The 15,450-nt window shown below is 36.3% G+C and overlaps 1 protein-coding gene across 1 annotated transcript in view; it reads right to left on the bottom strand.

Annotated features, from left to right (window-relative positions):
- Window positions 1–15,450, bottom strand: part of PKHD1L1 (PKHD1 like 1) — a 106,057-nt gene that overhangs the window by 9,180 nt on the left and 81,427 nt on the right. The window contains exons 60-74 of the mRNA XM_087825597.1: window positions 14,913–15,016; window positions 13,837–13,966; window positions 13,002–13,123; window positions 11,343–11,433; window positions 9,725–9,873; window positions 9,521–9,643; window positions 8,794–8,905; window positions 8,597–8,713; window positions 7,883–8,048; window positions 5,467–5,699; window positions 5,109–5,276; window positions 4,357–4,514; window positions 2,181–2,316; window positions 947–1,291; window positions 138–289 (exon numbers count right to left, since the gene is read on the bottom strand). Of these exons, the coding sequence (XP_087681723.1) occupies window positions 138–289; window positions 947–1,291; window positions 2,181–2,316; window positions 4,357–4,514; window positions 5,109–5,276; window positions 5,467–5,699; window positions 7,883–8,048; window positions 8,597–8,713; window positions 8,794–8,905; window positions 9,521–9,643; window positions 9,725–9,873; window positions 11,343–11,433; window positions 13,002–13,123; window positions 13,837–13,966; window positions 14,913–15,016 (2,306 nt within the window). The remainder of the gene's footprint in view (window positions 1–137; window positions 290–946; window positions 1,292–2,180; window positions 2,317–4,356; window positions 4,515–5,108; window positions 5,277–5,466; window positions 5,700–7,882; window positions 8,049–8,596; window positions 8,714–8,793; window positions 8,906–9,520; window positions 9,644–9,724; window positions 9,874–11,342; window positions 11,434–13,001; window positions 13,124–13,836; window positions 13,967–14,912; window positions 15,017–15,450) is intronic.

Raw genomic sequence — 15,450 nt, 5'->3', positions numbered from 1 at the left:
GATACCATAAAAATAGCCAATAATAATAATAGACATGCTCTCTAAATTAGTCTTGAAATAGAAAAAAAGTTGAAATGAGAAATTAGCAACAATGTTTTAAATGGCTAAAATGCATTTTTCTAGTTGTATTTCCTTACCTTAATCCAGCCAGAATCACTTGGTCTGGGGAGGGGACTGGTAATAAACATGGAAGAGACATTAAATCCAAGGGTACTACTGGTTTTTCCTAAAATTACAGCTTGTCCAAGAGAAGCAGCAATTTTTTGGAGTTCAGATAATGGCGTCTGACCTATGGGGAAACAATATTATGACATGTGAATGATAAGAATATGGAATTGTCACAACACATGAGTTTTTCACTTAAGTTTTTGTTTGTGCTGCCCCATCCACATTTTAGAACTCTACAGCTTTCTAACCTGTAGAGTTATGAGCTCAATATGACATAGTCATAATGAGGTTAGGAAAATGAGGAGCTCAGTAGAATATGCTAAAGCTGGAATTAAAAAACAAAGGTAGATAAAATAGATACAAGATAAGTGAACGAAAGCATAGTGGGAAAATACGTCTCAATTTTATACTTTCCCATGTCTCCCTTTGTTTAGAAGTAAAGCACTATCATGCATATCTGTCATCACTTATCATTGTTTAAAAAAAGAGTGTTATTTTGAAATGAAAGGGTAAAACTCACAGTATGTATATTAGTAAGATGCTACATTTATTAAAGTACTAACAAATGGTTTCTTTTTCTGCACATTGACAAGTTCCTTCATAATTCCAAACTAGGTTGGGATTACAGGAGTAGGGCAGGGGAAAGGGTCTCTAGGCCCTTACAGGGTTCAGGATGTGGGGTAGGTGGGATTTCCATGCCTACCAGGCCTTGAGGAGGTTATTTATGGGTGTGCATTTGGTAATTTCATTGCTCTATCTCAAAGATCTCCTACTCTACCTGCAGTGTCATTGCTGATGAACTGAGGGGGTGGATCTCCAATCTCCAGTTCAACTGTGAGTCCCATGGATCTCTTTTTCCGCAGACTCTCCCCTCCTATTATTTTGCTGATACGGATTTTGTCACTTGGTATCTTTAGGAACAAGGCAAGATTTCTAACCAGGTTATGAGAGTTATAAAAGTCATCTTCTGTTACAGCAGGTATTTGGAAAGAAACAAATATGATTGGGGTGGTATGGATTTCAACAGGTAAAGTTCCTTTAACCAAAAGGTAAAGCATCTGGTAGGTTCTATCAAAGTAGTTTTCACCAGGGACAGTGGAATTCAGGTTAGGAAGGAATTGCCCTGTGAAGGAAAAAAGCCAAAACAGCACAGTTAAACATATTCATATGATCACATTACCATGTATTATTTAACACTTGTTCAAATTTAGAAAATTCTGAAAAAGTTCAACATCAGCATTCTTTCATAAGAAAGTATCCATATTAAAAACAAAAACACTTATAGAACTGGCAGGCAAAATTAAAGTCAATCCTTTAAATAATATCATTAATAATTAATATACATTCAATTTATTTTTAAAAATTTAAAATTTATTAAAAACCAATTAATTTTTTTTAAAAAGCATTGTACATTAAATTTATTTAAAAATCCAATACTATAGACACAGTACAAGTGAGAAATAAAATATAATTATAAACCCAGGACCTTGTATTATAACTATCTACATGCTGAGAATTTTAAGCCTTGACCAAAGGCATTTGGTAATTTAAAAACTGTAAATTTAACTTTAATAGCCATCTAGTCTGTGCAGTGCTATATACCAAATCTTGAGGAGCATTTATAATTCAGTGCTTCTATTTTAACCAAGGACAAAAGTATGTAACACAAATGAAGTATATAATAAAACATCCCAGAAGGATCTTATACCAGTGAAACAGGTTTATATTTCAGCCTGTAAATGTTCTCAGGGGACTAAGGAATGTCTGTCCATCACATACAAAAAATGTATACCTGCATGTAAGTAGATAGCTAAGACTTCCATTAGGACTGATCTTTTAGGGCACACATGTTATAAATAAAGGCATCCTAGTATTTGGTGGCTAAAAACAATTTTATCTTTTGTCCATCAATGGCTAAGGGACTAAAAATATTAATGATGAAATATTAACAAAGAATTTTACATGTAATTAAGTACATATACAATTTGTATTGTTTTTTTCTGAGTAAATACCTGCATATAGATGTCTATTAAGTTCACAGTGTTTCTGTTGGGAGTTCCACACTGTGTCTTTGGGACAGACCAATGCATTGTTCACATAGACATCCAAACGCTGCAGTGTGGAGAAAAAAATTCCTACCAGAACAGCCTGTTAAAAATAAACGCATTTTTGCATCTTAAGAGAACAATGAAACAGGATATTTAGAATTTAGCACTTTAAAAATGTCCTTCAACTAATATACCTTCTGCAAAATATTAAAACTAAATTTTATGAACTTCGGATAAATATTGAGATAAAATTATCAACCATTCACAGAGATATTACAACTTCATTGACAATTCTCAGTAGAAAAGTATAATGTAAGAAAGAAATTATTAGATGAGAGTCTCTAAATTAAAGAAAGGGTCCTTTTAAAAGATAACAGAGTTCAATATAGGCTTTCAACTCCAGGGGCAGAGGAAATGGGGAAATCTAGCAGTACTCTGTATAATGCAACCACAGAAAATTAGCTACTTAATGTTGAAAAAAATGCTTATCTCTGAGACAAATATGGAAGTAAGACTAATAAAAATCAGCCAAAATAACTCTCCAAATGTCATGCTATCAGATGTAATCATAAAGTAAGAAGACTAGCTTTTGCAAGACAGAGAGGAATCTTTTTTTGAGATTGTCTACAGAGGCTCCGAATATCAACAGTCACATTACTTTGTAGTTGCCATTCTTATCTTTAAAGTTAAAAAATACTATCTTTCATTCAAAACTCGAGTGTCTCTCTGAGCCAGGCATTATTCTAGGAGCTCTCAAAAGTCCCTGCCCTATTTAAGCTTACATTGTAGAGTGAGGAGACAGAGAATAATTAATAGAAATAATAAGAAGTAAAGTACCAAGCAGGTTAGAAAGTGATAAGGAATGTGGAAAAGCAGGAAAGGTTATCGGAGTACAAGCACCTGGGAGAGCCTGGAGGGAGGATGCCCAGCTGGGCCGGTGGAGTGAATGGAGTTGAGGTGGGGGGTTAGCCACCTGGGGCAGAATGCTGGAGGCAGGCTCAAACCTGAACACAGGCCCGGTGGTAGCACGTCTGGTGCGCTGAGGACAGCGAGGGGCCCAGTGTGGCTGCAGGAGTAAACTAAGAAAGTCGAAGAGCTAAGGGGGAGATTCTCACACGGTCTTGCAAGCCCCTGTGAGGACTCTGCGTCTTAGACAAAGACCAACAGGGAACTTACTGCAGGTTTGGGGCAGAGGAATGACCTAACTGGCTTACATTTTGAGGGTTTCTCTGTGGCTACTAAGGTGAGAACAGACAATAAAGGGGCCGAGGTAGAGCAGGAGGAGGAGCTGGGAGGCAACCGCCTTCATCCAAGGGAGGGATAACGGCGAAAACTGGATGAGAGCCATGGAGACGGCGAGAAGTGCTCAGATTCTGGACACTTAGAAGGGAGACTCGACAGGACTGCAGATGGACTGGATGAGGGATGTGAGAGAAAGAGGAATCAAGAATGGACCCGAGGTTTTATCTCGAGCAGCCGCAAGGTCGGGACTGCTGTCACCGGAGAAGGGGTGGGCGACTCCTTTCATCACCCGTCTCTCTGCTTCGTCTCATCAGCACCCTCTCTTCACATTCCTAATAAGCTGAGACTTCCAAGTCTCACACTCTTAGAAAAGAAAATCTAAAGTACTGCTTAACCTCATACTCTTTCCCTCTGATGCAGTATATATAAATTTAATCTTCCCAGCTGAATTCAGTTTATAGCTGAGCCCTGACATTAATGAAGATATTTTACATAACATGCTCTCTAAAGTCAAGTCCAAAGGTGTACTTCTGACACATAAATAGTAGCAGCATGGAAGAATAAATATATAATCCTGGTGACCAATTTTGGATGTGCACTGTTTTTATGTAAAAATTCAGGTTTGCTTCCTAATCACACGAATCATAGGCCTCAGCGTCACACCTCATATATGAATCAAGGACATAGGGGGAGAGGGGTTTGGCTCTCATATGTGCTCCCATGCTGATGAAAACTATCGGGGCTAATGGTATTCTCAGTAGCACCCTGATGATCCCTGAAAAGGAGATATGGGAGATGATATTCAAGAGAACAGGGGAGGAGATAAAGTCCTTAGCAGATAGAAATATAAGTAACCAACACCAGTAACTCTTATGAAATTATTTCCATCTTGCCTTACCTTGTCATGGTCAACGTTAAGCAACATCAGTCGAAGATTCTGAGGACTGGTGCCAGTGAAGTAAACTTCGTAAGATTTGTTCAGGGCCACGATGCTATGAAACAGGGACAGTCTCCTCTGGCAGGTGTACCCGGCACACCAACCATGGTCCTGTGGGCCTAAATCCACACAGAATGAAAGTGCATGTTCCCTATGATGAATGCTATTAGTGCAAAGTGTGACGAATAATTGTATTAAAAATAAATTGCAGTGATGAAGTTCAGCATTTACATCCATTATCCATCCACCCATCTATCCAGAGATCTAAGCTATTTCTCACATCTTGTCTTAAAAAGGATTCATGAAAATAAAAAACGAGCAGGCTGAGAGTACTTGTTCTCAAGGATTCCAGATAATACATTATCTTTTTTGAATTTTATGTGAGGCAAACTGTCTTTTTGGAGACACTCAGGCCAACTTTTTCTTAAAAAATATTTGTCACCTTATCATTATAAGTATGAAGATCACCCAAGAAATAACTTTCCTCTCTTCTTCTCGTGCTCAGTGTGGAATCACCGCCCTGGCTTTCTAAGGCGGGGGACTGCTGAAGAGCTAAGTCTCTCTCTTATACATAGATCTTTCTTACAAGTGGGAGCCAAAGTAGTCCTGATGTTTGCTAGTTTTATGGATAAATAATTTATGAGATGTCTCCAAGCTTGTAATAAGTAGTAAGTGCTTTGAGTAACCCCGGTTTGTTGACACTGAACACCTACCATTAATGAGATCTACATAACCGCTGCTTGCTACAGCCACTGGAGAGAGTCTTCGAGTTTCTGTGTCAGAATCCAGGCTCTCAATAACCATCATTGCATATTCCATCCCAAAGCACCGATAGCTCTGCCATTCTGGAATGTATTTACAGCTTGAATCTCTAATAATTCCTAGAAACATAGGTATATGTGTTTTAGCAATGAAAAGAAATCTCTTTGCAAAAGCATCCACATACTATCTTTTTCTTGTTATGCAACAATAAGTAGAAAACACATTATTGGTTGAGTACATGAATCATTAAAAGTAAAAGATATTTTTGCTTCACAAATTTGAGGACTAACAGAATAATATGCAACAAACCTTTATAAGGCGCCTTCTCAGTGACAGGAATTCTACTTCCATTTGGGAATGTGAGCATCACCTTCGGAATCCTGTAGTCTCCAATTCCAAATTGGTTATTTCCATTCCATTCATATTCTGATTGAGGTATCACTGAACCAGAATTCCCCAGAAAGGAACCATCCATATCTCTGAGAAAAGATTTCCTTTTGGCATCACAAACCATGTCTACACAATCAGATGGATTCACCTTCCTGTGGAGAAAAGGTCAAATGTATGAATACTTAGACAGTATCCCTCCCCTATTTCCAGGGAGCATTTGAGTATATTTCTGTATTCGATAAGAGAGTATAAAAAAAATTGATTGACTGAATCTTATCATTTCAGACAGGATTTAAAATAGGACCAAGTAGCATATGTAATAAGCATTGTAATGAGGTCTGTTTTCCATTGTGTTGATTTGGTCCATTATGAATTCATTAACATTTCAAAAGGACAAGTTACACCTGTGGGATATAAAATTAGAATTCCATTTTGTTGTTCCATATTTTGTTGGATAATAGATTTCAGATTTGTGAATAGCTCACAATATACTAACATTGCCTCACTGAGGAGGTGAAGAGTTATTCCACTGTTCAGGGCATACAAAATCCCTGTGTTGGTATGGAGGTCTTTATTATTTTTCCCTTCTTTCTCTCTCTCTTTTTAAAGCATTGTATGCTTACTATAAAATAATCTAAGTAAATACTTGGTAAAAGTTCAATCCCCTTTACCTTCCTATCTCAAGCTCTTAGGCTCATCACAAAGTGCAGATTAGTATATATTCTCAAAGGCTTTTGCCTATGTAAATGCAAACAGATATACTTGGATTATGATTTTTATGCTATATAATTTAGTAAGCATTCTGTAGATACCTAAACTGTAAGATATGAAATACTATAAACTCACAATGCAGCTCAACCATATATAGTATTCTGATTTCATCTTGGGCCGCCTGGAGTGTGGATTGTTAACTGGTTTAACAATAAAATAGGTGCTCAATCTGCAGCGTACTATGCATTGTATAGCATACGTGGTATACAGTATACTTACACTACATCGTCATATATTCTGTGGGGAAATAGAATTTATTCCAGAATTATAGCAACAAAATTATAGTGGAAAAGCTCAGCTCTGTTAGATAGCATATAGCATATCTCTTCCTTTTTGCTATAAGAGAGACATAAAGCTATAAATTATTCCTTACTGTAATCCTTTTGGAAATAACCTGAATAAATATTCCTGTAGTTCATGTGTTCTTTGTTTTCAAGTATGTGCAGAGTGTTTTTGTAAACAAGTCCGTGGGTAGGTGCCTAATGGCCCTCATACTATCGCTTAGGGCTCTGTCTGACTTCAGGTTCAAAGGAACAGGCTGAGGTGTAGACTTTTGTTCAAGTTAGTTATTGAGGGAATCCTCTCAAAAGGGAAGGAGAGCAGCCATATAGAGGAGCTGTGGGGTTGCCATCAAAACAAAATCAGATGAAGTCAAACTATTTCTGAAACATTGCATTTCTCTGAAGACATGTCTATCTGACAGCAGTATTCCTTGTCTGTTCCCTATGCTGAAAATGGACAAAGATCTCTAACAGGAAATTTCTTACCTCCAATACTGCTCTACCTCCTAGTCTGCCCCTCTGAGGAACAGTAGCAATTATTGACCATATTATTTCAAGACTGAGAATCTAGGTGGTTCAGCTGCTACAAATATTCTGACACCACCTGACCTTTGTGACTGAAAAACCACTGTTCTAAGTTTCCTCATAGTCTTAGTTCACAGTGATTATAATGACTGACATTTAATTTCCAACTAAATGTTGGAGTGCATGAGATAAGACACTTGGAAAGCAAGAGGAAACAAAAGAGGTAAGAAAAAGGGAAGAAATAACAGAAATGTCTCATTCCAAATGACTATTAATGGAGAGAGATTTATGTATAGCACACTTCTAACCCCATTTCTGTCTCTTATGTTTAATGATAGTGTTATTTATAATGCATGGAGCCCTGGCTGGTAGGTCAGTTGGTTACAGCATCATCCCAATACACCAAGGTTGCGGGTTTAATCTTGGGTTAGGGCAGACACAAGAAGCAACCAATGAATGCATAAAATAAGTGGAACAACAAATCGATGTTCTCTCTCTCTCTCTCTCTGAACCTTCTCCCTCTCTTTCTAAGAAATCAAATAAATATAACGCATGGAAAAAACAGTATGAGAAAATATACACATATTAAACTTAACTGAAAACCCAGATGCATTAGCCTTAATTTTCATAATGCTGATAAAAATTTTATAAAAGTATCAGTTACTTTAACACAGCAACTTTCCCAGCTCTATGGCAGGGGAAAAAGACAATGGAGAACTATGAAGAGACGACGATACCTGGCTTTTCATATATTTTACCTTATATCAGGCCTATGTATAAATATTTTTGATGGTTCAGTTGTATCAACCAGCTGTATGTTCTTCACATGGATTGGATGCTGTAAATCCTCATTTAAAGGGTTAGTAATGAATATCACATTAGTTTCTCCTGAACAAACATTCTTGAATCCAACAAATGTTGAACCTAAAACATAAATAATAGCAAAATAATTATTTTCTGTGGAGGAAGTGGTACAGGTGCATTTCATGTACATCTCAGCAAACACTTCATTTAATACCACCTTGAACATGAAGCTCTTACCTTACATGGTAGATTCACCCACCACTATTCATGGTAGATTGTTGTCTCCCTATATCAATAGCATTGAGTGGTCATTTCCATAGTCCTCTGGGCCTGGCCATGTAACTTGGTTTGGCCAATGGGACAAGAGCAATTGTGGTATAAGCAGATCTGAAAGTACCTGCATATTAGGGCTCACTCTCTCGGTGCTCTAGGAAATTCTGTGACTTTTAAAATGTTAATGAGCCTAGCTCAGTCACCCCTGTCACTCCATTCTTGAAGTTCGCTCTGAGGTCTGATTTTCTTTCTTGTCACATGGGACAGATTCATATACAAATTCATTTAAATCATTATTATTATTTTTTTACTAATAATGGAACATCGTTCATTGTACTCTATGTATTCTTTATAGAGCTTAACTGAGATTTGTCAAAGACTACGTTTAAACTTGCCTGAGACTTCCAAAAGGCCACTGATGGCATTGTAACTCATGATCCCCGCGTGAGGCTTCCGGGGCGCCATGTTATGTGCTGAAGCAAAGGTAGGCCAGCAAATCCCACTTCTCCCTCCTTTTATAAAAATAAGGCAGTTAATGAAATTTGAAAGTGCATTCATATGAACACCAAAATAAAAATCCTAAAATTTGTACCTGATGGAGGTCTAGAACTGCGATGGGCTGCAGACAGTTCAATATTGGGATCATCATTTGTTAAGAGATCAGAGCAATTAAATTCAGGACTACTTCCAACGATTAATGAGTTCTATTAAAAAATTCAAACAACACAGCTTTAATAATAGCTACCGCTAAAGGAAAACATAATAATGGGTAATACTGAATTGCACTGTTGCAAAACACAATCTATAAGTTTGGGAATTGGATCGTTCATTACACCAAGATGAAAAAGATGTGGTTTCTTCCCTGAGTGGAATGACACTCAAAGTGTTAAGGGGAAGATGGGACCATCTCCCCCAACCCTCACTCTCTCTGAAAAGCAATGGAAAAAATATCCCTGGGTGAGAATTAAAAAAAATAAAACATAATAATTATATATAATGACATGTTCTGTTTCTAGGATAGAAACATGTCCAGAGAACAACAGGAACAACAAGAGGATGGGTGTCAATACTACGTAAGCTGGTTCAGGGAATACTTTATAGATGGAATGAAAGCCTAACTAACTGTAGCAAAATTAGCACGTGCTAACTAAGAGAGGTGAGGGAACTGGGGAGGAGAGGGAGGGTGGAGCGCTTCCTGCCCGAAGTCAATGAGAGCAAAGGTAGGAGGTTTGGACTAGCTGGGGTAGAAGTCCAGGAGATTATTTGTATTAGTTTGTCAACCATTTTCCCCTTCTCATGTGGCTGTATTCATTTCTTACCTTAATTTGCACTGTTTTTCTAGAAATTTGGTGGGATCTGGCAGCTGGCCTGTAAATCATTGAAGAAATGGCCATTCCATTGTTAACCAGGGTCACGTTATGGACATACACACTCTCTGTGGTCTGTAATACAATTTGTAGTTTACATAGTACAAAATACAATCACAAAGGAAAACAAACAGTCATGATCTTGGATTAATTTACCTGAAAATAAATTCCATAATCCCAGCACATCCAAATGGTAAATCCCTGTATAAGAGAACACCCAGGAAGGCCATCTTGGTTCATATAGATGCCATATAAACCCCCATGGGCCTCATTGTCAAACCACTTTTCCAGGGGGTTAGGCTGACCTTAGAAGGAAATACAGAACAAGAGAATTAACATTATAAGTCACGACATCTTACAGTTTTATAAGCAGTATTGGTTAAAATTAAAATTCTTTTAAAAATTAAATATATAATTTTGATGTAAATTTTAACAAGATGAGTCAATATTTTTATGGTTCAACCATTTATGATTTACTGTAGTTAGTATTTACTCTTATCTAAATTGTCCCTTCACTATTATTTAGAATAATTGTATATTCATTTGCAAAAGTTTGGTTTAGTGTTAACACGCTTAACTTATTGTGTCAGATTAAACTGAACATGAACGTCATTAAAAAGAGCATGACGCTGGATTCAAACAAGGCTGAACTTGAAACACAATGAGACCACTTGCTGGCTGTATGAGGCTTCTTCCCCTGCAGACCTTTGTGTTTCAGGTCCTTTTGGTTCCCATTTTCAAGTTAAGTGTTGCTCCTTTAGGAAGCCTTCTCTGACCACCTGATTCAAAGCAGCACCCCAGTCACTTTACATGGCAGTTAGAACTCTCTTCACTTGACGTGTTATGATTTATTTGTGAATCATCCATCTCCTCTCTCCTATCACAATATAAGCTTCACGAGAGAAGACACTGTCCAGCTCACTGACCACCACAGTCCTACAGCTGAGAAGGTGCTACTGCCAGGTTCCCTCGGTAGGGGTCATATCACTGTCCTTCAACCAGCAATGTGTAAAAGTTTCCCTACAGCCTCACCAAGAGAGCAGGTGTTCAGTTAGTTCTTGGTTTTTACCCATCTGATAGAAATGTACCTGCGAACTGTCTGTTCATGTCCCTTGGTTTTCATGATTGCAGGTTTTAACACACGAACACTGAGCATTTATTCCTTTATAAAGCAGAAGCATAAAATAGTGGCATATCCCTACAGGCACATATCTCTAGTTTTCATTTTTATGAAAGTGGGATGAGGGACTCACTGTTCCAATAGCAGCCAAATCAAGAACTGAAGTTGTGCCCAGCCGGCTGTGGCTCAGTGGTTGAGCATTGGCCTAGGATCCAGGAGATCGAGGTTCGATTCCCGGTCAGGGCACATGCCCGGGTTGTGGGCTCCATCCCCAGTGGGGGCATGTAGGAGGCAGCCAATCAATGACTCTCTCATCATTGAAGCTTCTATCTCCCTCCCTCCCTCTCCCTTCCTCTCTTTGAAATCAATATATATATATATATATATATATATATATATATATATATATATATAAAGAATTGAAGTTGCTGTTAGAGGTTAGGTATCATAAACATGGAAAATAGTTGTCCCTAAAAGCCTATCCATTTTTTCTTTAGACCCAATGGTATCTTGACATAATTTCCCTTGTTGAGTCCTTTCAGTGTCCAGGGAGAGGAGATATCACATATTGAAATGACAAACAATCATTATTTATTTCTAACAAATCGGGACAAATTTTTCCTAATTTCAGTGACTCTAGGACAACAGACTTACTTGAGCAAGGTTCTCCATCAATGCGGTATCCCGCCCTTCCAAATCCAGCCACGACGTTATTTTGTAAGATTGTATTGGTCCCTCTATTTATCTAGTACAATGATAAAGAAAATGCTTTGGGTCAGGCTCTTTCACAATTAGGCAATGAGAGCAAGTATGCAACACACACAGAATATCTAATTATGACTACACTTTCAGAAGGAAACTTTTAACTCATTAATCATTCCATCCAAACTTATATTACAAATGAGTACTGACATTACCTTAGGTTCTTGGTGTAAAATAATCACTAGACTTCTTAGGAAAGTACATTAAAGAGATTATTATTTTTATACCTTAGACTTAAGGAAAGTGCATTAAAGAGATTATTTTTTTAAATTTCAGTCACAAAATCCACTGGATATGGTTCAATATTTACAAGCTGTAGACCAAATTCCAGTATTATAGAAAGGTTACAAAGATTTTATCACTCTTTTTGGTTACATCCTGTTACCAATTTGATTTATTTAAACAAGACAACCAAGGCAATTACAGTGGATCATAAGATTCAATAGAGGCATTCACTAGTATAATTAAAATATGCTATAATAAAAAACTGGATAGCACAAGTATTAGGTAATTATTCAGCAATTTTATTTTATGAGTAAAGTCAAAGTGGTAGAAAATGAAAAGGAGAAAGCACAGGTTTAGTTCTTGCCTATAGTGTCAGCAAAACAGTTGAAACCTTGGTTATTTAAAGCATACTGAACACCTTATTTTTAAATATTATGATAAAATAGAGTTAAATGGTACTCATAAAAGTAAAGGAAGTACCTTTTATTTCAAAAGATACGGATAACTATAAAGATTTGGAAAGACATTTTATTACATTCTAACATCTATAAACAGATGAAAGAGAACATTATTACCTAATAAATGTATACTAACCTCCAGGCTTTCACATTTTGCTGTAAGGCGATTATTAATAGTTGCACAAAAACAAAACCCAGTCCTTATCCCGTCTTTCAAGAGAGCTATTTCTAATTCTTTTCTGTTCCAATGGCACCAGTAAGTAAAATAAAAACAAGAGGAAGCTATATTTCTTCCAAATCTTTTCTCTATACTATTTTCTTGCTTTTAATCTCACTTTGATTCTAAATAAAGAACTATAGTAATTGAAGAAACTTCATTGGAAACAAGAAGGGCCGAATAGTAATGCAGATAAGAGTAAATAACCTTGCATATAGAATCATAAAAATTGCAGATGAGAAAGGGATTTTATAGTGTATTATTATAATTTTCTATATGGAAGGAAACTAAATTCAGAGTTAAGTAGTAATATGTACAAGCCACTAAGTCGGTTAGCAGCACAGAGACCCTGTACCATAATTTGAAAGCAATAATTGTTAGAGAGACAAAAAAATAAGAGAACTATTTAAACCAATGGACATCAACACAAAGAAAAATCCAATAGCTATTGGAGCACACAGCACATTATCTTTTAAGGAAGTTCATTCACTCCTTTAATCAGCTCATTTTATTGGTTCACCAATCTCTATCTAAGGAAGAAATAGTTTTCAATAATATTTTGAGATTTACAATTTCTACAGAAATTATCATCCTCAAAAAGGAAATTATAACTTTGTATAATTATAATTACCATAAATTTGTTTGCGTTACCTCAATTGCTGCATGCCAGAGAGTTGAACTGAAATCTTTTCTGTTCTGATACGTTCCCGGCCAAACTGAAAGTGCAACCAAGTTTCCTCGGACTCTGTTGGCATCCCCCCATATTCTTATGCCTGGGAAAAAAATCCCCCCCAATACGTATAAATTTGTAATAAGTATTATGGGGATGTCTATGGAGGAAATTAGTTTTCTAGTTTAAGCTTGATCAGTGAACCCCTTAAATTTTAAATTGAGCCCTCTGAACTCTTTGATAGTGAAACTCTGCCTCTTTAATGGACTACCTGAATTAGGATCTTCTGGGTGCTTGTGACATATGTGGGTCTCAGGCTCCACCTCAGGAGTTAACAAACATACACATAAATTCTATGCATATTGAATAAGTTTATATTATACTTTTTACTGATATTCAAGAAAGAGTAACCTCCTAAAATCAAATATAATTTTTTATCAAATAATAAGAATAAGCTTATTTGTGAATAAGCTTTTTGATTGATATGTGAGGAGTACCTTAAAAGTCATAGTAATTTAAACTAGTAATTTAAACTAGATAACACACATAAGATCAAAGCTGCACTGTCCACTGTGGTATCCATAGCCAGATGTGACTACTCACATGCAAAGTAAGTACGATTACATTAAGTACAATTAAAATTAAAAATCCAGTTCCTCAATCACACTAGTCACATTTCGAGTGCTCAATGGCCACACGTGCTTTAGTAATTACCATATTAGCACAGACATCAACCTTTGGACAGTAAGGCCCTAGAGTTTACAGACAAGACTCTCAGAAAGATATGTTAACTGGATCAAAATATTACTAAGTTACCTTCCCCCACTGTAAAGTGAATGATGTTATCATCTATGTCCAATCCATCTGTCCCAAACACACCAATTGCTGGGGAAAAGCCATGGTGGAAGGCACAGCCTCGGATGTAAGATGTGCCAGGTTCTTGAATCTATAAAACATCGGGATTCAGGGACTATTTTAAAAATAAAATGAAAATATATATGAAGAAAAAAATTCGAAGTAGGTGATTTTCAGGGGACACACCTTGATAAATAAAATACTCAATTTACAGTCCATAAAAAGAGATGATTTCCCAGCAAATCTTTTAATCCTGGGAAATTTCCACATATCTTGAATTTATGATTAAATAAAGCAAAAAAAAAAAAGTATGCTTACTTTAAATGCAGATAAAAAAAGTCTCAGGTACTTTGCTATGTATTTATATTTCTATCATTACCTATATAATGCTAAGGTACTAAAATTTATTTTTTTTAGAATAATTTACTATGTGATGAGCAGGGATTTCCACCCCCACCAAATCTGACACTCTAGGCAAGGGGTCATGATTCAAATGTCTATTGGAACCAGTCAATGCGTAGGTCAAGGGTTTCAATTTCAAACCTACAAGATTACTTTTTATTTCCATAAGAAATAAGCTCTCATTTTTCTTAAATCACCAGCGCTCTCAGAATATTTATTTTCCCACTTTTGACAGAGGCATGAATATACAGATATAAATATTTTTCATTTGAAAAATTTAAGCTATACTCACTTTGCTTAATTTCTACTGAAAATATGGTTATTGCAAAATAAAGTGAAAATGTGAAATACTATTTTAGATCATCAATCCTTTCACCTTCTCTGCTCCTTTTTCTCTGTTTTTATTTTTTTTAACTTATCTTAAATAAGTGCATGAAATGGGTGGAATGAAATGCTGCTAGGATTCTAAAACAGTTAACCAGTTAACGGGGAATATGTCTAAGAAAGTTTTATTATATTAAATTATAGTCTTAGTGATTCTAAGATATGTCTATTAATAAAGATAAATGAAAATCAAATCAAAATAAAAGTATTTTACTTTGAATATGTGCAAAAGTTAAAAATAAAGTACAGACCTTTCCCAGGTTAAGGAATGTGACAGCGTATCGTGGGTCTGTGCTATCCACGAAGCCTTCTTGGCCACTGTGATAAAATTCCACATTACTTATCCTTGCATTTCCTGTGGGAAGGAGGCAGTTAAAGTTCTTTTTTCTTGAAAAAGAATAAAACATTTTTGAAAAGCTACAAAAGTTGTAATTTTCCCAATGACAAATTTGTTTTCAACTCTTTCATGGAAATCTCATTAGTTTTTCTTTGCTCCTTTAATCTAAATGAGGAGTATTTCGGAACCTTTTCTTCCCTGTTCCCACAGAGCCTTCTTAGACATTTGTCCCCTAATAGCTTCCCCTCCTTATGAAATTTTAATAACACAGGTATACTATGTATCTGTTAATGTATCATGGTCCTTTGGAGGGCTACAAACCAACGTAATAACTAAGGGTATTTTCATCCCCCAGGAACCAATTTCACCCCCTTGGTGGTGATATTGTCCCTGTTGAGAGTGGCTGACAGAAGGCACGTGATATCGTTCACCTGACATTTCCGTTTTGATGT

The sequence above is a fragment of the Miniopterus natalensis genome, chromosome 16 (assembly GCF_054644295.1).
Source record: "Miniopterus natalensis isolate mMinNat1 chromosome 16, mMinNat1.hap1, whole genome shotgun sequence".
NCBI lineage: Eukaryota > Metazoa > Chordata > Mammalia > Chiroptera > Miniopteridae > Miniopterus > Miniopterus natalensis.
This window is presented reverse-complemented; position numbering and strand designations above follow the sequence as displayed.